A 25,879-nucleotide genomic window follows, 5' to 3' on the forward strand; every position below is an offset into this window, starting at 1 on the left:
CGGATGCTGGCCTACACCACAGCCAGAGAAATGCCAGACCTATACTACAGCCAGAGCAATGCCAGATCTGAGCTGCACCTTTGACTTACACAACAGATCCTTAACCCACTCGGCAAGGCCAGGGATCGAACCCACAACCTCATGGATACTAGTCAGATTTGTTTCCACTGAGCCGCAATGGGAACTCCCTCAGTTTTCTATTTTTAAATCAATATTTATGGTGTAATTTATATGCAGTAAAATGCACAATATTTTAAGTGTGCAAGTGATGACTTTTTTGGTTTTTTGCTGCACCCATGGCATATGTGAAGTTCCCAGCCCCACAGCTGTAACCAGAGCCACAACAGTGACAATGGCAGATCCTTAACCCACTGAGCTGCAAGGGAACCCCATCTTTTGCTAACTGTTTAGAGCTGTGTAACCACAACCCTAGTAAAGATATAGAGCATCTCCATCTTCCCAGAAAGTTCCTTCATATCCCACTGCAGTCACCGCCCGCCCCAGCCCCAGGCAACACAGATCCTGTTTCTATCACTAATAGATCTCAGTAGATTCCTTTTGCTGGTTCTAGAACATCATACGAGTAGAATCTTAGTCTATGTTCTCTTCTGTGTTTGGCTTCTCTAGATCAACACTGTATTTTCTGGGAGTTCCTGTTGTGGCTCAGTGGTTAACAAATCCAACTAGGAACCATGAGGTTGCAGGTTCCATCCCTGGCCTTGCTCAGTGGGTTCAGGATCCAGAATTGCTGTGAACTATGGTGTAGGTTGCAGATGCGGCTCGGATCCTGTGTGGCTGTGGCTGTGACATTGGCTGGTGGCTACAGCTCCGATTGGACCCCTAGCCTGGGAACCTCCATATGCCTCGGGAGCAGGCCTAGAAAAGGCAAAAAGACAAAAGCAAAAAACAAACGAACAAACAAAACACTGTATTTTCTTTCTGAAGTGGAAGCAAAGCCATAAATAGGGGGGGCTCAGGTGGCGGGCAGGGCAGGGAGCCCTTGGCGACTGGGGGATAGAACTAGGGCCAGGCAGGGCATGGGGACAACAGGTGAGCAGTGCTCCCCAAGTGTGGCAGAAATGGGGAATGCAGCCATGTGGATCTAGGATCAGGTATGAGGCTGTGCTGAGGGCGTTGAGAATGCTGGGGTGCAGCAGACCTTGGGCACGGCAGGGGGAGGCCCGAGGGCTGGCGTGGTGTGAGGATGAGGGAGCCTGGACTCAGAGATAGACCCCGAAGGCTGTTAGGATGGCGGGAGCTGGGATTCAAAATCCTGGAGTCACGCCCGACTCCTCCTTCTCACCTGCGGTTGGCTGGCCACTTCTGTGCAACTGAACCGTCTCTGGAATCCTTCCCTCTGTTTCTTGACCCTGGTCCAGGCCCGCAGCTCCTTGAGCTTGAACCTCTGCTCTCCCTCTTGTGGACATTCTTCATCCTGATCTGCAAGCTTTCCCTGACCTAACTCCTTCCCCTCAGCCTCCGAATGGGCTCAGGCCAGCTCCATCTAAAAGGCCACCCCCTTGGCCTAGTCTCTCCGTCCCTCTGTTTCCTATTCCTGCTGTGCATCAGGTTTTGTTTTTGTGTATGTGTTTGGTTTGTTTTGTTTGAATATTGTCTTCCTCTTTTTTTTTTTTTTTTTTTTTTTTGAGAAATTACTTATTTATTGGAGTACCCGTCGGGGTGCAGTGGTTCACGAATCTGACTAGGAACCAAGAGGTTGCAGGTTCGGTCCCTGGCCTTGCTCAGTGGATTAAGGATCCGGCGTTGCCATGAGCTGTGGTGTAGGTTGCAGACGCGGCTCAGATCCTGCGTTGCTGTGGCTCTGATGTAGGCCGGTGGCTACAGCTCTGAGTAGACCCCTAGCCTGGGAACCTCCATATGCCGCAGGAGCGGCCCTAGAAAAGGCAAAAAAAAAAAGACAATTTACTTATTACTTATTTATTTAGCTGTGCCCATGTCATACAGAAATTCCCAGCCCAGGGATCCAACCTGAGCCATAGCAGGGACCATGCCAGATCCTCAATCTCTAGGCCACCAAGGAAACTCCTCTGCTCTGCTTCACAAATCAAGAGACCAGACTAAAAGCTCAGATGCCACATGTTCAGACCTAACCCTCTGGTTGCCCCTCGTCCCTGCTGAAATTGCTCTGCCAAAGGTCACTCACAGCCATTTGTCGTGGATGTTTTCTAGGGGCTACGGCTGTCCAGTGTCCCCGTCTCTATTTCGGGAGAACACTCCATTGGGTGATCCACCCTAGAACTCTCCACCTACCTCACCAATGCCAAGTGCTTTTGCCATCGGCCTTCTCCATCTCAGCTGATGCCAACCTGATCTTTCTAGTTGTTCAGGCCCAAAGTCAGCAATCAGTTCTTTTTTTTTTTTTTAATTAAAAAAAATTTTTTTTTGTCTTTTCTAGGGCCACACTTGAGGCATATGGAGGTTCCCACGCTAGGGGTATAGTTGGAGCTACAGCTGCCGGCCTACACCACAGCCACAGCAATATTGGATCTGAGCCATGTCTGCAACCTACACCACAGCTCATGGCAATGCCAGATCCTTAACCCACTCAGTGGGGCCAGGGATCGAACCTGCAACCTCATGGTTCCTAGTTGGATTCGTTAACCACTGAGCCACGACGGGAAGTCCTCAGCAATCAGTTCCGGTTCCTCTCCCACATCCACTCTGTCAGCAGATCCTGCTGGCTCAACTTTCACAATACTCGCAGAGTCTGATGACTTCCCACCTGCCCTCTGTTATCCTCTCCCCTGGATTATTGTGGTAGCTTCCTAACCAGCTGCCCTGCCTCCAACCTTGCCCCTGCCATCTGGTCCCTGCACAGTGGCGGGAGCGATCCCCTTAAACTGTACCCTGATCAGGTCACTCCTGGGCTCCACGTCCTCCAGGAGTTCCCGCTTGGGAAGCCCAAGTCCATACAGGGGCCAACAAGGTCCTATAAAGTCAGCTGCCCTGTCCCTCTGGCCTCATCTGCACTCTTCCTCTTGCTCACATGCTGTGACCGCATTGCTTCCTTGCTGTTTCCTGTGCACAACAGGCACCCATCCTGCCTCCCCAGTTAGGCTCTCTTGACCACCGATCCTCTCCCACCACTCCCAGTCTTCCTCACACTTTTTCTTTGTTCTTAGCCTTCTACATTACTCACATATTTATACCTTTTTTTTTTTTTTTTGCTTTTTAGGGCTGCACCTGCCACATATGGAAGTTCCCAGGCTAGGGGTCGAATCAGAGCTACGGCTGCCAGCCTACACCACAGCCACAGCAACGCAGGGTCCAAGCCACATCTGCGACCTACACCACAGTTCATGGCAACGCGGGATCCTTAACCCACTGAACGGGGCCAGGGATCGAACCCAAATCCCCATGGAGACTACATCAGGTCCTTAACCTGCTGAGCCACAATGGGAACTCCAGAACTAAAGGAATTCTGAGTCTCTGTCTTAGTGCCCTAGGCCCTGAGGTATGGCCACGTGGTGATCCAGCCTCTCCAGTCTGAAGACTTCAGGCTCTGCTCTGAGGACCAAGCGACCAGAACAGAGGTTGCGGGGGAGGGGTTCCCTCTTTATGGCTTTGCTGGTGGTACCCAGTGGGGGGTGCTTCATTCTGCTGAGAAACAGCTGTGCTTTTTGCTTTTCAGGCTCCACCTCTGGGTGGGGGGGGGGGTCCCCTCCCACTTCTCTGTTTTTGCTAAGAAGCCAAAGTCAGTGTCCTCATCCCTCTGACGGGTTCATCTCAGAATCACGAAGACCAGTCGCTCCTCCGTCATTGTCCTCATAACCTCTTCCGTGGCATTTGGTCCCCTAGACCGCCCTGCATGTCTCACTCTCTCATGTGGCTCAGCTGTCTTTGCCGGGCTCCTTTCCCCCGCCTGTCCCGTGGAAGGGGTTCCTCTTCTGGATCCACATGACTCTTCCTGGAAATGCTTATTCACACCTGTCATTTGTCCCTTGGCCCATGTGCTTGTGACTTAGTCTCGACAGCACTCTAGTCCAGCCCACCTTTCCCGGGTCTCCTCAGGCCACACCCACTTGGATCTGGTTCCTGGGAACCCAGACCCAAACAGAACTTGACATCTCCCCGCCCCTGGGCCCCTCTTCTGTAGGTTCCACTTCAGTTAATAGCCTCCACCTTCTCTCCCAAGACACAACCCCAGGGTCCGTCTCAGCTCTTTCTCTCTTACTCTGAGTCAGCCACCAATTTCCATAAGATCTACCTCTTCAACACCTCTTAGGAGTTCCAGTTGTGGCTCAGCAGTATTCATGAGTATGCAGGTTCAATCCCTGGCCTCTCTCAGTAGGTTAAGGATCCAGCGTTGCCATGAGCTATGGTGTAGGTCACAGACAAGGCTCAGATCCTACATTGCTGTGGTTGTGGCATAGGCTGGCAGCTGTAGCTCTGACTCGACCCCTAGCCTGGGAACTTCCATAGGCTACAGGTGCAGCCCTAAAAAGCAAGACAGAGTTCCTGTCATGGTGCAGCGGAAATGAATCTGACTGGGAACCGTGAGGTTGCAGTTTCAATCCCTGGCCTCACTCAGTAGATTAAGGATCCGGCGTTGCTGTGAGCTGTGATGTAGGTTGCAGACAGGCTCAGATCTGATGTTGCTGTGGCTGTGGTGTAGGCCGGCAGCTATAGCTCCAATTGGACCCCTAGCCTGGGAACCTCCATATGCCGCAGGTACAGCCCTAAAAAGCCAAAAAAAAAAAAAAAAAAAAAAGACAAAAGACAAAAGACAAAAAGCAAACGAAAACCACCCCTTAACCTGAAAAGTTTTCCTGTTGCCCCTAAACAGCCTTCTTTCAGCCCTGAGCATCCTTGCAGCCAACCTCAGCAGCTGCCTCCCAGAACCATCTTCCTTGTCACTGGACCTTCCACGTGGTTCCTGGAACCAACCTCTGCACCACATTCCTGCTGGGCATTGAATGTGCGGGTTCCAGGACCCCACCTCAGGCAGGGAGACCGCCCCCAGGTCTGAAGACAGACACTCTAGCTGAGAGAACAGACAGCCCCCCCCCCCCGCCTCAGTCTCTGGCCCATTTGGGCTGAGAGAGAACCCACCCAGCTTCGCATTCACACTCATCTTGCAACACTCATGAGAAACAGGCCATTCCGAATGAATGGAGAGTGTCCTTGCTTTGAATGAAACACCAATGAGGGATAACTTCAGCTCCTTATTGAGTCAAATTCGAGACATTGTCATGTTATAAACACCATTTCTCAAGAGAGCAGCGAGCAGCGTGGAGACATATGGGCAGCAGAGAGGCTGAGCTTCTTCAGTTCCCTCCAACCTGCTTGTCCCCTCCTGCATCCCACCCACAGCCCGCAGGAGGCCTCGGCTTCAGCCAGGGCTCCTGGTTCCCCTCCTCCCTAGTCTTCTGGCTACAGGTGCTGCTGATTCTCCTTCAATCCCTGTCCATGCTCAGGGTCACTGCCTCGCTTTAGGTCTTTACCAGCACTTTCTGCAACTTGGGTGAGTGACCCAATGAGTCAGAGCCTCCATTTTCCTCATCTGTAAAGTAGGCTTTCTCTCTCTTGGCTGCGGCTTGATGTGGGATCTCAGTTCCCAAACTAGGGATTGAACCCAGACCACAATGGTGAAGGCACCAAATCCTATCCACTAGACCACCAGGGAACTCCCAGTCTTTTTCTTTTAAACACAGGTAAGCTTTCACTAGATCAAGTGCAAGCACCTAGCACAGGGTCAGTTTAAGCTGAGAATTCAGGAAATGCTCCTTCCCGCTTCCCTTTTTGCCACCTCACCCCCTCCCTTGCTAAGTCTGGTCCTGTGATTTCGTTTGCTTAAAAGGGTTCCATAATTCCCCATCCTACTTGATAAAGACCAAATTTCTTTGGTCTCTGAGTTCTGGATCTTTGAGTTCTGGTTCCTGTCCTCGCCACTGTTCAGCCACACTGACCTACTTCATTTTCAAAAACACAGTCATTCCAAAGTATTGTCCCACAGATTACTTGCTGGCTCTAAAGGAAGAAAATGCAACTTCTTTTTTTTTTTTTTTAGGGCCGCACCCGCAGCATATGGAGGTTCCCAGGCTAGGGGTCCAACCAGAACTGTAGCCTCTGGCCTACGCCATAGCCACAGCGACACGGGATCGAGCTGCGTCTGCAACCTTCACACAGGTCAGGGATCGAACCCGCATCCTCATGGTTGCTAGTCGGGTTTGTTAACCACTGAGCCACGACGGGAACTCCCAAGAAAATGCAACTTCTTTTTTTTTTTTTTTTTTTTTTTTGTCTTTTTAGGTCCGCACCCACGGCCTATGGAAGTGCCTAGGCTAGGGGTCCAATGGAAGCTGTAGCTGCCAGCCTACACCACAGCCACAGCAATGCCATATCCAAGTCATGTCTGTGACCTATGCCGCAGCTCACTGCAACGCTGGATCCTTAACCCACTGAGCGAGGCCAGGGATTGAACCCACATCCTCATGGATACTAGTTGGGTTCGTTACCGCTGAGCCACAATGGGAACTCCATGCAACATCGTAGTAGAGGGATTGGCTGTCCCCAATGGGACCTGCTAATCAGAGCATTCCATCACAGGACCGGCTCTCAGCACTGAGGACATCCTGAAGGAGGACGCAGCATCGCCCAGGAAGGGTTTTTGCCAGTGTGGCCAACCTGAACCTGGTTGAGCCTGTAGATCTAATTTCCATTTTGCTGGAAATACAGGGTAAACAACACCTTGAGGAATCAATCAGAGAAATTTAGACGGTGGGGCAGGATGTCCATAATTTACTAAAATACTTTCGCAAATCAACTCAGTGGCATAAGGGGAAAAAAGATTACACTAGATTTAAATGTGGCTGAAGAGACATAACCGCATGCAACATATGGACCTTATTTAGAACAAATCAAAAAGCATTTTGGGGAGACAATTAGGGAAATTGGAACAGGGGCTGGGTATTAGATGATATATGGAATTATTATTATTTTTGTTAAGGGGTGATCCTTAGATGGTACTCAGAAAATTTCATGAAGTATTAGAGGGTAAACTGTCATGCAAACTTGGAATCGCTTTAAAATATTTCAGCAAGGGGGTTCCTGCTCTGGTGCAAAGCAGACTCTGGCTGGAGGTTTGATTCCTGGCCCCCCCACCAAGGGTTGAAGGATCCAGCATTGCCACAGTAGGTCACAACTGTGGCTCAGGCCATATGTTGCAGGCTAGAAAAGGAAAAACTTTTTTTTTTTCAGCAAAAAAGGATAAATATACTACAATGTTAGTAATTACGAACAACGCCTCATCCAGGTAATGGATACACGGGTTTCATTTTACTTTTGTATTTCTCTTTAGGTTGAAATATACATAATCAAAAAGATTTTTTAAAATGTATTTGAGCAAGTTCCCTAGTGGCCTAGCTTCAGCTCAGGTCACTGCTGTGGCTCGGTTTAGCTCCCTTGATCCCTGCCTCTGAAATTTACGAATGCCTCAGGCATGGTCAAAAGAAGAAAAAAGCATTTGAGTGCCAATTATGTACTAGTCATGGAGTTAAGGCAAAAACTGATGTGGCCCTTGAAACATAAGAGTATGGTGTGTTTCAAGAGGAGACATGAGGAGTTCCCATCGTGGCTCAGTGGTTAAAGAATCCAACTAGGATGGAGTTCCCGTCGTGGCGCAGTGGTTAACGAATCCGACTAGGAACCATGAGGTTGCAGGTTCGATCCCTGCCCTTGCTCAGTGGGTTAACGATCCGGCGTTGCCGTGAGCTGTGGTGTAGGTTGCAGACGCGGCTCGGATCCCGCGTTGCTGTGGCTCTGGTGTAGGCCGGTGGCTACAGCTCCGATTCGACCCCTAGCCTGGGAACCTCCACATGCCGAGGGAGCGGCCCAAGAAATAGCAAAAAGACAAAAAAAAAAAAAAAAAAAAGAATCCAACTAGGAACCATGAGGTTGCGGGTTCAATCCCTGGCCTTGCTCAGTAGGTTAAGGATCCGGCATTGCCGTAAGCTGTGGTGTAGTTTGCAGATGCAGCTTGGATCCCGTGTTGCTGTGGCTCTGGCATAGGCTGATGGCTACAGCTCCAACTGGACCTCTAGCCTGGGAACCTCCATATGCCACGGGAGCGGCCCTAGAAATGGCAAAAAGACAAAAAAAAAAAAAAAAAAAAAGAGGAGAGGTGAATAATCACGTAAACCATTTGAACGAATGCACAGTGCCAAGTGGATGAAACTGCTTTGAAGGAAAGGTCCGCAGGTCTTGGGCTGGGGGGTGGGATGATGATGGAAGCTCATCTGGTCACAGTCTGGACGGGTCAGGAGTGGTTTTTTTCCCAGGAAGGAATCAGTGGAGCCTGGACCAGAAGCAGGTGTGGGCCAGGTATAGGGGGGCGGGAGGTGGGGGAAAGTGTATGGTTCGAAGGAACAGTATCGGCTAAGGGAGGGAGGGGGGCGAGCTGGCTGCTTACAAAAGGGGGGCCTGAGTGGCCGAAGGGAGAGAGGCCAGCACAGGGGAGGCGGAAGGTGAGGGAACCCATCTGGTAGGGTTGTCAGGCTATTACTATAACCTACTTGTGAGCCAAACTAATGGAAACTAACTAATGGTTTCCCTCTCCATCCTGAAAGCAATGGGAAACCATCAAAAGGTTTTGAACAGAGGGTAACATAATCCAATCTGTGGCCTAGGAAGATAACCAGGGGCTATAGAGAGGGCCCGCAAGATATGGGGGTGCTTCTGGGGCGGCCAGAATGGAGGTGGGAAGAAGCAGACATGGGGTGTGTCATGACCCCCTGACTTGCCAGCGCTTTGGCTCCACGGTGCCAGGATGACGTCTGGGGGTGGAAGGAGGAGCCATACATTGGAACAGGCTTTCCTGGGAGCAGAACTCGGGGCAGAGGAGGCAGGCGGCTGATGGTTTGGGACAGGTTGTGTTTGTGGGGCTTTTGAAGTGCCTGAGGTAGAGGCCAAGAGGGTGTGGGGTGTCTTGGTCAGAGCTGAGAATCCAGATGGTAACTGCCTGATGGACACAGAAGAGTGTCCAGAGGAGTTCCCGTTGTGGCTCAGTGGTAATGAACTCGACTAGTATCCATAAGGATGCAAGTTTGATCCCTGGCGTCGCTCAGTGTGTTAAGGATCCAGCATTGCTATGAGTTGCAGTGTAGACTGCAGACGAGGTTTGGATCTGGCGTGGCTGTGGCTGTGGTGTAGGCTGGCAGCTACAGCTTCCATTGGACCCCTAGCCTGGGAACCTCCAGAAGCCCTACTCCCCCGGGTTCAGCCCTAAACGAAAAAAAGACACACACTCAAAAAAAAGAAGAGTGTCCAGAGAGAGAAGAGGAAAGTTCTAGAGCAAACTGAAGGAGCCTCGACTTTGGGGCTGAGAAGGGAAGAATAAGCCTGGGCTGAAGACAGAGAGGGAACAGCTCCTGAGACCAGACGACACCAGGAAATTGTGATGCACGGAAGATGAGGGACTAGAAGGTTCCTAGAGAGAGGAAGGGGCTGAGCCTGTGGAATACTGTGGCGAGGTCAAGAAAGGAGGGCTGATGAGCGCCTGCCAGTTTTGATGCGATGGAGGCCACCAGAACCTCTGCAGGAGCTATTTTGGCAGCGGGTGGGGGTGGAAGCAGATGGAAGGGGGCTGAGGAGGAAGTGGGAAGTGAGAAAAGGAAGACAGTGTGTAGACAGCTCTGGGGGGAAGTTCAGCTGTGAAGGGGAGGAGAGAGAGATGGGGCTAGAGCCCGTGGGGTCAAGATTGGGCCTTTTTTTTTTTTTTTTTGCTTTCAGGGCTACACCCACGGCATATAGAAGTTCCCAGGCTATGGGTCAAATCAGAGATGCAGCTGCCAGCCTATGCCAAGCCACATCTTCAGTCTACACCACCACTCATAGCAACGCCAGATCCTTAACCCACTGAGCAAGGCCAGGGATTGAACCCACAACCTCATGGTTCCTAGTCAGATTCATTAACCACTAAGCCACAATGGGAACTCCTATTTTATTTTTAAATGAGAGTTGCAACCTTTATTTCAGGTTCTTTCTGGGGATTTTGGGGGGGTGGGGTGGGTTTTTTCTTTCTTCTTTTTGCCACACAGGCAATATGTGGGAATTCCTGGGCCAGGGATTGAACCTACGCTGCACAGCAGCAACCAGAGCCACAGTGGTGAGAACACAGGAGCCTCAACCCTCTAGGCCATCTGAGAAACTCCCTCCATTTCTTTCAGTCCTCACAATATCCTCAGAAGGAATATCATCTGCTAGTATATTACCTGGCTCCCCCTGGTTTACTAGATCATAAACTCCTTGACGTGGGGTAGGATTTTTCTATCTTGCTCGCCACTGTGCTTCCAACACTACTTAGCACATAGATAAAACAGGATGTGACTTCCCCTCAAGGCTCAGTGGTTAATGAAGCTGAGTAGTATCCACGAGGGCGTAGGTTCAATCCCTGGACTCCCTCAGTGGGTCAAGGATCTTGCGTGGCCATGAGCTGTGGGGTAGGTCGAAGACGCGGCTTGGATCCCTTGTTGCTGTGGCTGTGGCATAGGCCAGCAGCTACTGCTCCAATATGATCCCTGGCCTGGGAACCTCTCTGTATGTTGCAGGTGCTGCCATAAATAAAAAGACAAAAGCAAAACAAAACAAAACAGGATGCTTTGTTTGTTTGTTTTTAGGGCCACACCTGCGGCATGTGGAGGTTCCCAGGCTAGGTGTCTAATTGGAACTGTAGCTGCTGGCCTAACACCACAGCCACAGCAATGCCAGATCCGAGCCACATCTGCAACTTACACAACAGCTCATGGCAATGGCAGATCCTTAACCCACTGAGCGAGGCCAGGGATCGAACCCGCAACCTCATGGTTTCTAGTCGGATTTGTTTCCCCTGCGCCACAATGGGAACTCCAAGTTAAGTGTGATTTACAGAGAAATAGTTGGGTTTTTTTTTTAAGTATAAATATGTTCTGTATTTGTGTGTGCTAAATTTGGCAATCCTGTACATAGTAGATGCTTAATGAATAAACGTTGCTTGATTAAATGACACCATGGGGAGGCGACCAGTAAATCCCAGACTGGGAGATCTAGAGGAGAGTCTGGTATTGTCAGTGAATGAATAAATTTCAGGGAGAAAGTGAAAAAAGAGAAAGGAGGAATTTATAGATTAAAAGAGAAGTACGAGACATTAAACCGCTTGAAATCCATCCTCAGATCCTCATTTCAATAAACTAAATAAATTGCAGAGAAAAAACATTTTATGATAATTAGAAATCTGAACATTGACCGGCTATTTGACGAAGTTAAAGGATGACTGTTAATTCTTTTCAGGCTCAATAATAGCAGTGGGGTTATGTTTATTTTCTAGAATCCTTATCTTGTAATAATATGTACTGAACTATTTAGGAATGAAATGATATGATTTCTAGGATTTGCTTCAAGATAATATAGGGTATGTTCTCTATCTTTTTTTTTTTTTAATTTTTGTCTTTTTGCCATTTCTTGGGTGCTCCCGCGGCACATGGAGGTTCCCAGGCTAGGGGTCGAATCGGAGCTGTAGCCACCGGCCTACGCCAGAGCCACGGCAACGAGGGATCCGAGCCTCGTCTGCAACCTACACCACAGCTCATGGCAACGCCGGATCCTTAACGTACTGAGCGAGGCCAGGGATCGAACCCACAACCTCATGGTTCCTAGTTGGATTCGTTAACCACTGTGCCACGATGGGAACTCCCTGTTCTCTATCTTAATTGTGGTGGGTACATGGGTATATTCCTTTGTGAAAACGATTTAAATTGTACACTTAAAACGTGTGTTTTATTATATGTAAATTGTACCTCTGTAAAGTTGGTTTTTTGGTTTTTTTGTTTGTTTGTATTTTAGGGCCGAACCCAAGGCATATGGAAGTTCCCAGGCTAGAGGTGGCATCAGAGCTGCAGCTGCCGGCCTACACCACAGCCACAGAAGGTGGGATCCAAGCTGCGTCTTCAACTACACCGCAGTTCACGGCAACGCTGGATCCTTAACCCACTGAGCGAGGCCAGGGATTGAACCTGTGTCCTCATGGATACTATTCAGGCTTGCTACCTCCGAGCCATGAAGGGAACTTCCTAAAGTTGTTTTTTTTTTTTTTTTAAATGGGAGTCGGGAAGGAAATGGCTGAGGGTAAGGATGAAACAAGATTGGCCAAGAATTGATAAGTTCTGAAGTTCGTCAGTTTTGAAGTTGAGTGTTGGGTACATTGAGGTTCATCATATGCCTCTGTTTACTTTTGTACAGATTTGAAAGTTTCCATAATGAACCTTTTTTTTTTTTTTTTTTTTTTTTTTTTGCTTTTTAGGGCCACACCCACGGCTATGGAGGTTCCCAGCCTAGGGATCGAATTGGAGTTACAGCTGCTGGCCTACACCACAGCTGCAGCAATGCCAGATCCAAGCAGCATCTTCGACCTACACCACAGCTCACGGCAATGCCGGATCCTTAACCCACTGAGCGAGGCCAGGGATTGAATCCTCAACCTCATGGTTCCTAGTTGGATTTGTTTCCGCTGCTCCATGATGGGAATGCCCCGTAATGAACCATTTTTTAAATTGACATGAAGAGAGGATGCTATTTCTGTTTTACAGATGAAAAAACTAAAGCAGAGGTTTAGTACCTTGCCCCTAAATCACACAGCTGGTATAATGATGAATCTGGAAAATGAAGAGACCCATGTGAATTCAGAACTTAAGCTACTAACCTCTGAAATTTCCAGAGCAAAGTGCGGGTGTTGCCTAAGGGATGACACAGCCCTCTTTTGGTGGGCACAGTCTGACTGAGCGCATTCTGGAGGCAAGATGGACAAAAATGGTGGGGGGAGAAATGGCCCCCCTCTTAGAGCCATCATCTCTTAGACCCAGGGTTAGACGTTCAGACTTGGGACCCAGCTGACTCTGACACTTGCTGGCAGTGTGAACATGGACAAATCACTTCAAATCTCTGAACCTCACTTTCCCCATTTTTTAAAAAATTTTTTATTTTTTTGTCTTTTCTAGGGCCACACCCATGGCATATGGAGGTTCCCAGGCTAGGGGTTGAATCGGAGGTGTAGCCGCCGGCCTACGCCAGGGCCACAGCAACGCAGGATCTGAGCCTTGTCTGTGACCTACAACACAGCTCACGGCAGCACCAGATCCTGAACCCACTGAGTGAGGCCAGGGATTGAACTCACAACCACATGGTTCCTAGTCAGATTCGTTGACCACTGAGCCATGAGGGGACGTCTACTTTCCTCATTCATAACATGGGTATTCATAGACAGTTTGGCAGTTTCTTAAAAAGTTAAACATATATTTGGGAGTTCCTGTCGTGACTCAGCAGGTTAAGAACCTGACTAGGAGAGTTCCCGTCGTGGCTCAGTGGTTAACAAATCCAACTAGGAACCATGAGGTTGCGGGTTTGACCCCTGGCCTTGCTCAGTGGGTTGAGGATCCGGCGTTGCCGTGAGCTGTGGTGTAGGTCGCAGACGCTGCTCAGATCCCGAGTTGCTGTGGCTCTGATGTAGGCTGGCGGCTACAGCTCCGATTCGATCCCTAGCCTGGGAACCTCTATATGCCGTAGGAGCGGCCCTAGAAAAGGCCAAAAGACAAAAAAAAAAAAAAAAAAAAAAAAAAAGAACCTGACTAGTATCCATGAGGATGCAGGTTTGATTCCTGGCCTTGCTCAGTGGGTTAAGGATTTGGCATTGCTGCAAGCTGCAGGGTTAAGTCAGGGATGTGGCTTGGATATGGCATTGCTGAGGCTGTGGCCAGAGGTCGAAGCTCAGATTTGACCCCTAGCTTGGGAACCTCCATATTCCCTGGGTGCGGCCCTAAAAAGACCAAAAAAAAAAAAAAAAATGTTAAACACAAATTTATCCCATGACCTTGCAATTCCACTCTTTACTCTCTACTCAAGAGAAATGAAAATGTGTCCACGCAAAGACTTGTATGCCAAAGTTCATAGCATTATTATTTATAATAATCAAAAAGTGGATGGGATTTCTCTCTAGCCTAGTGGGTTAAGACTCCTGCATTTTCATTGCTATGGCTCAGGTTGCTGCTGTGGCACAGGTTTGATCCTTGGCCCGGGAACTTCCACATGCCACGGGTGTGGCAAAAAAGAAAAAAGGGAGAGAGGGAGTTCCCTTCATGGTTTAGCAGTTAATGAACCCAACTAGGATCCATGAGGATGCAGGTTCGATCCCTGGCTTTTCTCAGTGGGTTAAGGATCCGGCGTTGCTGTGAGCTGTGCTGTAGGTCTCAGATGCAGCTTGGATCCTGTGTTGCTGTGGCTCTGGTGTAGGCCAGTGGCTGTAGCTCTGATTTGACCCCTAGCCTGGGAACCTCCATATGCCACAGGTGTGGCCTTAAAAAGAAAAAAAAGAAAAAAAAATAAGGAGAGAGAGAACCCAAAATAAATGTCACAACTCTAATTAAAAAAAAAAAAAGTAGGGGAGTTCCTCTCGTGGCGAAGTGGAAACAAATCCTACTAGGAACCATGAGGTTGCAGGTTCAATCCCTGGCCTCACTCAGTGAATTAAGGAACCGGTGTTGCCGTGAGCTCTGGTGTAGGGCGTAGACGAGGCATGGATCTGGCGTTGCTGTGGCTGTGGTGTAGACCAGAGGCTGTAGCTCCGATTTGACCTCTAGCCTGGGAACCTCCATATGCCACGGGTGTAGTCCTAAAAAGACAAAAAGACAAAAAAAAAAAAAAAAAAAAAAAAGTAGAAACAAGCTCAATGTGGTTGGATAAACAACATGTGGTCTCTCCATACTCTGGGACACTTCAGCAATAAAAAGGTACGACTGCTAATATATTCTACACATTGATAGACCTCAAAACATTTTCTTTTTGTAAAAGAAGTCAGATGCAAAAGACCACATATGGTATTTCCATTTCTGAGAAATGTCCAGAAAAGACAGATCTATAGTGACGGAAAGTAGTCTGGGCCCCTGAGGTGGGAACATGGAGTTATTTATTGCAAGTGGGGGTGAAGGAGTCTCTTAGAAAATGTTGTAAAATTGAATTGTGATGGTGGTTGCATAACTCTGTAAATTTATTAGAAATCATCCTTAGACACTTAAAATGGGTTCTTCATAGTATGAGAATTTTTTTTTAAAAAGTGTCTACCCCAGAGGTACCACCTCACAGTGGTCAGAATGGCCATATTAAAAAGTCGACAAATAATAAATGCTGGAGAGGATGTGGAGAAAAAGGAACCTACACTGTTGGTAGGAATGTCAATTACTGCAGCCACTATGGAGAAAGTATGTTGTTCCTTAACAAAGTAGAAGCAGGAGTTCCCGTCGTGATGCAGTGGAAACGAATCAGACTAGGAACTGTAAAGTTTCGGGTTCGATCCCTGGCCTTGCTCAGTGGGTTAAGGATTTGGTGTTGCTGTGAGCTGTGGCGTAGGCTGGTGGCTACAGCTCTGATTCGACTCCTAGCCCGGGAACCTCCATATGCTGCAGGTGAAGCCCTCAAAAGACAAAAAGATAAAAAAAAACAAAACAAAAAAACAAAAAAAACCCCATCCCACTAAAAGTAGAACTACCATATGGTCCAGCAATCCCACTCCTGGGCATATATCCAGAAAAGATGAAAACTATAATTTGAAAAGACACATGCACCCCAATGTTCATAGCAGCACTATTCATAATAGCCAAGGCAGGGGAGCAAGCTAAATGGCCACTGACAGGTGAATGGATGAAAAGGTCTGGTACACACACAATGGACAACTATTCAGCTTCAAAAAATGAATAATGCCCTTTGCAGCAACATAGATGGAACTGGAGGTTATCATCCTATGTGATATAAGTCAGAAAGAGGAAAAATAAATACCATATGATATCACTTATACATGGAATCTAAACTATGACACAAGTGAACTTATTTACAAAAACAGACTCACAGACATAGAGAACAAACTTATGGTTACCAAAGGGAAAAGGGCTTGGAGTTCCCATCATGGCTCAGTGGTTAGCCAATCTGACTAGGAAGCATGAGGTTGCGGGCTCGATCCCTGGCCTCGCTCAGTAGGTTAAGGATCTGGTGTTGTCTCGTGAGCTGGGGTGTAGGTCGCAGACGAGGCTCGGATCCCGAGGTGCTGTGGCTCTGGCGTCGGCCGGCGCCTACAGCTCTGATTCGACCCTTAGCCTGGGAACCTCCATGTGCTGCAGGAGCGGCCCAAGAAATGGCAAAAAAAAAAAAAAAAGGAAGAGGGGTTGAGGGAGGGATAAATTAGGAGTTTGGGATTAGCAAATACAAATTACTATATATAAAATAGATAAACAATGAGGTCCTGCTGTATAGCACAGGGAACTATATAATATCTTCATATCCTGTAATAAACCATAATGGAAAGGAATATGAACAAAAATATGTATATACGTATCCCTGAATCCCCTTGCTGTTCGTCAGAAACTAACACAACGTTGTAAATCAACTATACTTCAATTCAAAAAAAGTAGCTGCCTCATAGGATTATTACAGGGGTTAGATAACATAAAGAGCAGAGAAGGCCAGCAGTGCTCTAGAAATTATTATTGGGCAGGACATCGGGGGGCCAGTTCCCTGCTGTGACCTCCTTTGCCGAGAGTGATCAGGTCCCTTGCTCCCAAATCCTTGAACACAAGCCTTTGGGTGAGACTCAGATGGGCCATGGAAAGAGAAGTCTGGCTTCCAGGTCTTGAGGGGTCTTTCCTATTCCTTATTCTGGTGGAATCAGAGGAGACCCAGCCTCCAGCCCAGTCCCTCTCTTTCTCCTGCGGGGAGGAGGTTTCTGAGAACTGTGCAGCCTGAGGACGGGGTCGAGTGTCCTCTACTGTAGGCAACGGGAACTGCAGCAGCTGGTTCTGCCCCTTCATACCGGTTCCACCCTGACAACATCGGGAGGTGGTACCTTTTCAGTGATAGGGACCTCGAGACTCAGAGTGTCCAGGTGATTCGCCCAGGGTCGCACAGCTGGCACCCCCACTCCAAGCCCTCTGACGATGGAGACTCAATGACTCTAGGTCCTTCCAGCTGAGGAGTTACACTAACCCCTACTGTTTGTATAATGCTTCTGTGCCCATGAAGAGCTTTCATATCTGGGTTATATTCTGGGGTGCCTGATTCAAGGACGGGAAAGAAGAGAAAATGGAGGTGGAGGGAATGCCTCCTCCAGGGAAGGACTCTCAACAGTAATGACCCCCACTAAAGCCCCCAAACTCAGATTTGTGGGACTGGTGGCTGTTGGGGTGGGAGAAGGAGGAGCCCATTGATCTGCATTGCTATACAATATTCACTCATCAATGCTATGCACAGGGATGCAAATATGCGTGAGACTCTAGGGCATGAAGGGAGTTTCCCAGATTAGATTCTCGAAGGTGGAGCCCAAGCCCACTCCCCAGGCATCTCAGCTGCAAAGAGTCTGGAGGAGGGTTGCATTGAAGCCCACGTCCCTGCCCCATGAGCAAAAGAAATCTGGGACTACTGTCTCAGGGTAAAAGTTTTCAGCCCTGTTCACCAGAAAAGACAGGTGTGATCTTCATCCTTCCAGAACTTTCCTCTGTGTATGTGTAGGGGGGTTGGGTGTGGGTGTGTGTGGAGGGTGGGACCAGGGCTCTTCGCACTCAGGATCCCTAGAGTCTAAACCTGGCAGGACCCCAGGTTCCCTCCTCATGACCCCTTCCCCAAAGACTTCTGCTGAAGATGCTAGGGGGCGGATGTTTTGAGCAACAGAACCCTACACACCATTGTTCCTCAAACCCTAGCCCCGCCTTGGAGTCTTTACCTCTGGCCTCTGCAAAAGCGGTGTAGGGGAGGCAGACCTTCCTGATGCCTTTCCTCCCAAAGGTTATGTGATGGCACTTACAAAACAATTCTTCTGTTGTCGCCACCAGGAGGACCAGGAGGCAAGCTGCATTAGTTATTTTCTTGCAGAAACTCTCTTTTACCTCTGGCCCAGAAGGAGCTATTTCACTCTGTGACCCCCACCCCGACCCCCAGGCCACACAGAAACCCACCCTTATTCCATGAGCTCATAACAATTTTTCTGCATATTTGGGGGATGAGAGGCATAGTCATTCATTCACTTACAAATACATATTGAACACCTATGACATCTGGGCACTGTTATAGGCAGTGGGGAGGCAGCAGTGATGAAGACAACATTCTCAGCCGCTCATTTCCAGACTAATGGAAGAGACAGACAAAAAAGAAGAAATACATTCACAGATTTTCATACACCAGTAAGCTCTACAGAAACTAAAGAAGGATAAGGGGACAGAACAAGCTGAGGGGATGGGATCCTCCAGTTATCGGAATTTGTACTGGAATTCCCGTTCTCTTTGCTTTCCTCTTCCTGGGGGAGATAAGAAGAGAGTCTGTGTGTCCCTTCTGGTCTCCTCAACGTATTTTGGAATTTCAGGCCTCAGAAGGCAGAGTCTTGGGATCTGCCAGGGGGCTGCAGAGTCAGTCCCTCAGAATTTGCTCAAGGGGCCATTTAGAAACTAGAAATGGAAGACTATTTACTGTCTTCCGTGGGCGTTATAATTCTCCCTCTCTCCGAATTGATTCCTTTTTTTTTTTTTTTTCATCCTGCACACACTTACTGAATTCCTAACTCTTCATTCAACATTTCTTGAGCCCACTGTGTGCCAGGCACTGTTCTAGGCCACCGAAGCTGAGAGGTTAAGAACATTCTGCCCGCAGGAGTCCCTGCTGTGCAAAGCTTCCAAACCTCTTTTCTTCTTTTCTTTCAACTTTGTCTTTTTGAGATTCACCTATGTGGATTCACTTAGCCCCCTGCGAGTAGATATGAAGATTCCCATTTTACGGATGCGAAAACCATGACTGCTAAGGGAAAAAATGAAGTGCTTTGCAGTGACTGAACACCAGGACGCCACCGCGCCACGTGCAGCGGCGCGTTTCGCCCCCTGCGATCCCACCCGCGCACGCAGCCTCCTTTCCTCCCTCCCAGCCGCCGCCGCGCCGGGTCCACGTGTGTGTGTCTGTGTGAGGAATGGGGACGGGGGCGGTGCCGCTGGAGGGGTGGGGTCCGGGCCAACGTCACAGGCAGTGCCGCCCAATCAGCGGCGGGCTCGCGGCCCCGGCGCTGGTATTGGGGCAGCGAGGGGGCAGTTCTCTATAACGCGGTCTCCGGGAGCCAGCGGGGAAGAAAGAAGCCGAGCGGGCGGAAGGCGCCCTCCCCGCCGCCTGGGCCCGGGCACCGGGTGCCGGGCCCGGGGTCCTTCCCGCCTCCCGCGGCCGCCAGCCGCTTTGTTTCCCCAACCTCTGCGCTCCGGGCAACTCGAGAGGGGGCTCCCGCCCGGGCTGCGCAGGGATCGCGGCGGCAGGAAGGGCGGCCCACCGCGCCGGGACTCGCAGGGACCCAGGAGTCCGGCCGCCGGGAGGGCCGCGTGACAAGATCGAAGAGGGAGCCAGAGCTCCGCGGCCCAGGGGTACGGGCCGGGGGCGCCCGTGAGCAGAGACCTCCCCGTCGAGGGGGGGCGATGTTCCCCTCGCCCTTGGGCTCTTCGGGCAGCCAGGGCATCCCGCCGCTGGGACCAGGACCCCCGCAGTGGGCAACCCCCCGGGCGGTTCCATGGAGACTCTGTGCCCCGCTCCCCGCCTCGCAGTGCCGGCGTCCCCGCGAGGGTCGCCCTGCTCCCCCACACCCCGGAAGCCGCGTCGGGGGACCCAGGAGTTCTCTCCGCTGTGCCTGCGTGCCCTTGCCTTCTGCGCCCTTGCCAAACCCCGGGCGTCCTCTCTGGGCCTGGGGCCTGGGGAGCTGGCGCCGCGGGCCCCGGTGCTGCTGGGCCCTCGCGCCCCCCTGTGCACCGGCGGCTGGGCCCCGGATGGCCTGAAGCACCTCGCGGGACAGGCCGGGCGGTCCAGCGATCCCAATTCCCCGGCCCGCCAGGATGCCGACGCCGCAGTGTGCCGGGGCCGCAGCGAGGAGGAAGAGGGCGGAGGCAGTTTCCCGCACTTCGGCGCTCGCTCCGGTTTACCTCCCGGCCGCTGCCCGGCGCCCCGGCGCCCTCGGGAATCTCCGACCAGCTCCGCCTCAGCTCCGCCTAGGCCAGCCCCCGGTCTCGACTCCCAGCCTGGCTTCGCCGCCAGCCCGCATCAGGATCCCGGTTCCCGGCCTCCGCCGCCACCTGCGGGCCTCTCCTCTGAGCCGGCGGGGCCCCGGGCCGCGCCGGAGCCGCCCCTGCCGGGCCAAACGGCCGCAGTCGATGGAAACCCCCCGAAGGCCGCCCCCGAGGCACCGGCCGCCAGCCCCTCGACGGCCAGCGGAGCTGCGGCCGCGCCCGGCGATCTCCGCCAGGAACATTTCGATCGTCTGATCCGCCGGTCGAAACTTTGGTGTTACGCGAAGGGCTTCGCCCTCGACACTCCGAGTTTGCGCCGGGGGCCCGAGCGGCCGCCAGCCAAAGGGCCCGCCCGGGGAGCCGCCAAGAAACGCCGGCGGCCGGCGCCCCCCCAGCGCAGCGCGCAGCCCCGTCGCCCTGCGCCGACGCTCCCCACCACGAGCACCTTCAGCCTCCTCGATTGCTTCCCCTGTCCCCCGGCCTTGGTGGTGGGGGAGGACGGAGACTTAGGGCCCGCATCCTCGCTTCGCCTCCAGGGAGACTCTAAACCCCCGCCTGCCCACCCATTGTGGAGGTGGCAGATCGGGGGTCCCGCTGTGCCTGAGCCCCCCGGCCTCAAATTCTGGGGCATCAACTTGGAGCAACTCTGAGCGTGAGACCTCTTCTGCCTGCCAAGGGGGAAAAGTGGGGGCCACAGCCAAACTGCGCGCTCAAGGCTAGAGCCTCGTTTCTCACCTTCGCCTGTCCCCTTTAGGTTTTATGGGCTGTGGTCAGAGGGACCTCAGATGACAGTGATCTTCAAGCACCTAACTGGTCGAGGTGACACCCCCTCCCTCTCATCCTTTGGAGAGGACCAAGAGCTGGAGTCAGGAGAAGGCTTAACCGAGGAAAAACGCTTAATGACATAGATTCCAACCCCTCCTCTCTTCCACCTCCGATCTCTGGGGGCAGGGCCTTCACCCCAGGGGGAGCCGTGGAGGCTACCGCTCAAAGCCGAGGGGGGAAGAAAAGAGGGAGAGAGACCTTGGTGATGGACAAACCGGTTGTTTCTGTGGGCGAGCAGGGGCTGGGGGTGGGGGGGCTGGGGTGGGGGTGGGGAGGTGATTGGCAGCTCCCTGGGGGCATCCCCCACCCCCACCAGCCGGGCCTTTAACCCTTCACTCCCCACAGGCCTTCCCTAGCTTCTGAGCACCACTGCAGCCTTCGTGGGGGAGGGAGCAACTTAGGCGAGGGGGAGATCACCCCTTTCCTGTTCTTTGCCGAGCGCCCCCCCCCCACATCAAGTGACCCCGAGGTGCCGAGATCTTCATTCTCAGCCACCAGCCTCTCTCCCCTTTGTCCAGTTTTGGAGTTTCCCCCTTCCATTTTCCCTGTGTGCTTTCAGGGTATAAGGTCTGATGGGTAAAAGTGGACTCCCCACCCTGAGACACAGCCCCCTCCCCCCGCTGTCTCCTCAGGGGAGGAGGGGCAGGAGGGGCAGGGCCGAGGGGCCACCTCCCCTTCAGAAATGCAGACTCTGCCTGGGGAGGGAGCTGGAGAAGACCATCCCAGGGAAAGCAATGGAAGGTGGAAGAAATCAATAAAATCAGACCAAACAAGTTGCCTTTCCAGGTCCTCTCCAGCCGTTTAAGGATGGAGGGCGTGGAGGTAGAGGGCAGGCCTGGGTCCATTCTTCGGACACTGAAACTCGGCCCCCCGGCCAGGCTAGAGACAAGACATGCTGCTCTTTGGGGAGGAGGTAAAGGAAAGGGCTCTTGGCCGAAGCACCGGGTCCAGTGGGGTTTGCGGGGGGGGCAAAAATTTGGGTTTGGATGGGAACTGGGCTGAGGAACCTTTCAGCATCCTCCCCCCACCCAACCTCAGGCATTTCGGGAGTTGTCAGGGATCTGATGGATCCGAAAGGGGCAGGGCCGAGGGATTAGTTTTGAGGTCAGAAGTTCTGTTTTCCTGGGGGAGGGGAGAAATTGGCCACTAACTATTGCGCCCTCTGATCCCCTGGAGTCAGAGGGGAGTGGAGTGGCCGCCTCCTCCACCCAGGTGAGCCCTGGGGAGTCTAGCTCTTAGGGAGATTGCAGGTTTAGGTGGAAGGGGAACCCGGGGGTTGCCCATCTGCCCAGCAACTGAGGGACCCCCTGGCCCTTCTGCCCACACGAGCGGACATCACCCCCTTTTCCCCCCAAGATGGGGCGAGGGACAAAGAATTCCCACATATACTGGGGAAGGACCAGTTTCCTTTTCTGTGAAAATGCTGTAAAAAGTTTTTAATGTTTGCATAGAGCAGATTCTTGAGAGCGAGAGAGAAAAAAACAAAAAAACAAAAAACTTTTGGAAGACAAAAGTTCTGTTTGAAAAGCTGTCTCTTTTAATTTTTCTTTTGCTGGGGGTGGGGGTGGGGTGGGTGGGCGCGGGGTGGGCCCGGCTCTCTTTCTCCTCAACATCTGGCCTTTCTGAACCCTGCTGACCTCCCCTCCCCCTCCAGCTGTGTCGTGGGGAGGAGGGAGGAGGGTGGGGCCGCGCCTTCGTTCCTGTGCTTCAGGGGGGTCCATCTTCTCTCGTGCCCCCCAAGCATGGGGAAGACAGAGGCAGAAAGCAAGATGTGAGGGGTGGGGAGGGAGTCGCCGGGAAGAGGGGGCAACGTTTGCAAGGAGAGATTCTGGAAGGCAGACTCCATCCTTTTTCGTCGGGTCAGCTTCGGCCCGCTTTACCAACCTGGGGATTTCAGGGGTGAGCCCTGAAATCCTCTTTCTTTCGCAGACTCCTCTTCTTTTCTGGGGAGTGAGAGGGGATGCTTTCCTTTGGCTTCCCATCTCCTTCAAGTCATTTAATCCTCAACCTGGAAGAAGTTGGGCAGAGAGTTAAGAAACACCTTCTGGCCAGACCTGGAACTCCGCTCCTTGCTGAATGATTTAACTTGGAGAAGCTCAGAGCTGGAAGCAGCCCTAGAATCTTTCCAGTCACTTTGCAGAACAGGGAACTATATTAGGTTCCTAGGGCTGCCCGAACACATTGCCAAGTCCCTGGTGGCTTAAAACAACAGAGATTTATTTTCTCAGCATTCTGGAAGCGGCAAGTCTGAAATCGAGGTGTCTGCAGGGCCACGCGCCCTCCAAAGCCTCTGGGGGAGACCCTCTTACCTCCTCCGGCTTCTGGGGACTCCAGGTCTTCCTTGGGTGGTGGCTGTCATACTCCAAACTCTGCTGCCATCTTCACGTGGCCTCTCTTCTCTGTCTCTTATGAGGACGCTTATTGGATTGAAGGCTCGCCTGGATAAGGCCGCATGATCTCATCTTGACAGTCTTAACTTGTTTCCATCTGCAAAGTCCCTTTTCCAAATAAAGGCACGTTCACCGGTTTTAGGGGGCAGTGGGGTTAGGATGGGAACTTATCTTGTTGGGTACCACTCATCAGCCCACTACAGAAACCAAGTTCCAGGGTGGAAAACTCACTCAGACTTTGTGTGGCAAAGAAGTCTGTCCTGGATCGGTGTGGGGTGCAACCCTTCTTGAACCGGGGTTGGGGGGCACAAATCTCCTTTAAGCGGAGCAGCCTGGGGAAAGGGTCGGATTGGACCCTCGTACTTTCCTCAGGCTGAGCCCAGGATCCTGAGACTTTACGTCCCCCCACCCCCACGCTGAGGCAGGAGGGGGGACGTCTCCCCAGGAGGGGTCTGAGGAGGCTCTCCCTGCCTCTCTGGTTTCCTCTATCTCTCTGGGGTCCCCAGCCCCTACTCCCAGACCCCTTCCACCCCTCCCCTCCCCCAGCCTTCTCGCCCTCTGAGGTTCTGCCACTGGCCACTGTGGATTGGGCTGGATATGGAGGTCGAAGGGTCTCCGCTTCTGTCTGGGTCTCTAAGTTCCCTTCCTGGGTTATCTCAGGTCCTTTAGTCTCCGAGGAGTCTCTACTCCTCGACAGCTCTGGGACCAGCTGTCTGCCCCTCCATCAGGGCCACCTGCACGGCCCTGAGAGTGAGCGTCTCCTTTCATTGTGTTCCCAAGGCACCCCGCTTGCTTCCCCCTAATCCGGCTCTGCTCACCATCACCTTCCTCCTCCTGGGAGCCTCAGCTGCCCCCACAGCCTCTGCCTCTTAAATCTTTGTGGCTTGACTTCTGCCTCTGAAGCCGCTCTTTCCAGAGTCATCCAGGACAACCCCCAACCACAAATCCAGTGGTTGCCTCCTGGCCGCCCTGACCCCTGAATCACTCCGTGACCTGTGGCGCTGCTGGTTGTGCACCGGGGCTCTCCCTGTGGGGTGGTTTTCTCTCTCCAAGGTTCCCTCTGTCTTCTGGGCCTCCTCATCGTCCTCTGTCCCTCCCTTTAAAAAGAGGGAGACTGATGGTGTCCAGGCGGCATCTACCCTCTGTCCTCACATCTCCCCGAGGTGATCCCTTTTGTCTTCTCCCAAGTCCTCGGCTTGCGGAGACATAGGGAAGTGACCCCCACATGACTGCACCTGCCTCCTCTCCCTCCAGCTCAGCCTCCCTCCTAAGCTTTGATGCCATGCCTCCCTGTGGATGCCGGCAACTCATCTTTCTCCCATTGAAGACCCAGCTCATTGTCTCCGCCCTCTGCTCACCTCAGTGCCTCTGGTCAAGTCCATGTTCTGGTTACATCCCTGCCTTTCTCCTTATCACTCAGCATCTTGAATTCTCCCCTGGCTCCTCTCATTCAACCCACGGCTAACTCTTCTGAACCTCCCCCTCTTTCTAGCCTCACCAGTGTCTTTTATTCTCTCCATCGTGGCGCAACTCCCAGGAGTCCGCAGGAGTCTCCCAGGAGTCCCAGGACTTTGCAGTGGCCGCCCAACTAGAGTCTAGATCTCGGGTCTTTCTCTGATCCCCTCGGATCAGGTTACCTTCTTACTCAGGGGGTCTTTCATTTTTATTACATACAGTCACCTTGGCCTGTCATTTGGGGCCCTCTATGACTGGACCCTGACTCTCCTGTCCAGCCGATCTCTGTTACTTCACTGGAATGCCCTTCCTTCCCCAGCTGCCTGCCCTTTCTCTACCTTCATTCCCCAAAGCCCATTTGAGATGCCACCTCCTCCACGAAGTCTTCTTTGATTTCCCCCAGTTGGATATGATCTGTGCTGCCTCTAGACCCTCTTCACCCTTTTTTGTCTGCGGGAGGAGTGGTGATGTGTGGTGGAAGAATATGGGCTTTGAAGCCAAACACTCCCGCTCTCCCTCCCTCTCCGCGGAGAAGCTGGGAAGCAGCTACAGGAATCACCTTTCTGACCTAAGCTTTCATTTCATTGCTGTGGCCTTAATTGAGAGCTGTTGACATGAAATGGCCACTTGGAAATCACTCCTGCAATTGTAAAAACTCCCCAAGAAGACACTGTTCAGTGTGCCAAGTCTCCCTACTGTAGAGTTTATATTTTCTTTAAGATAAAGAATTAGAGTATTGATAAGCTTATAATTGCTTGTGGGTTTTTTCTTGTACCCTTCTACAGTCATCTTGTAACTCTTGCTTCATTTTATGTAAGCCCTGGATCCATGTCCTGCACACAGCAAACATCTAAGAAATGCTGATCCAGTTCAGAATGCGTATTTTAAAAGGCTGATTTAAAGGACTGCACCCAGCTTGGCACGTGGCACTTGGCCAGCATGCAGTTCCAGAGTTCTCCGCTAGATGCTGCTGTCTGCTAGCCGCAGAAGGAGAATGGACCACGGGAGAAGGGTAGGTGGGGAAGGGATTAATTCTAAGCAGTCCAGTGCCTCCCAGTGATGGCATTTGGGAAGAGGCCTGCACACAAGGAACTTAACCGGGTGCTTTAAGTGCATTATGTTGTTTTCATATAATAGATAGGTATTGTTATCTCCATT

The 25,879-nt window shown here is 51.6% G+C and overlaps 1 protein-coding gene across 1 annotated transcript; it reads left to right on the forward strand.

Moving 5' to 3' along the window:
* On the forward strand, positions 19,548-22,395 carry EPOP (elongin BC and polycomb repressive complex 2 associated protein). The gene has a single exon (XM_021067069.1). It carries the CDS (start codon positions 19,562-19,564, stop codon positions 20,699-20,701), a length of 1,140 nt encoding a protein of 379 aa, XP_020922728.1. The 5' UTR covers positions 19,548-19,561; the 3' UTR covers positions 20,702-22,395.

The sequence above is a fragment of the Sus scrofa genome, chromosome 12, assembly GCF_000003025.6.
Source record: "Sus scrofa isolate TJ Tabasco breed Duroc chromosome 12, Sscrofa11.1, whole genome shotgun sequence".
Classification (NCBI taxonomy): domain Eukaryota; kingdom Metazoa; phylum Chordata; class Mammalia; order Artiodactyla; family Suidae; genus Sus; species Sus scrofa.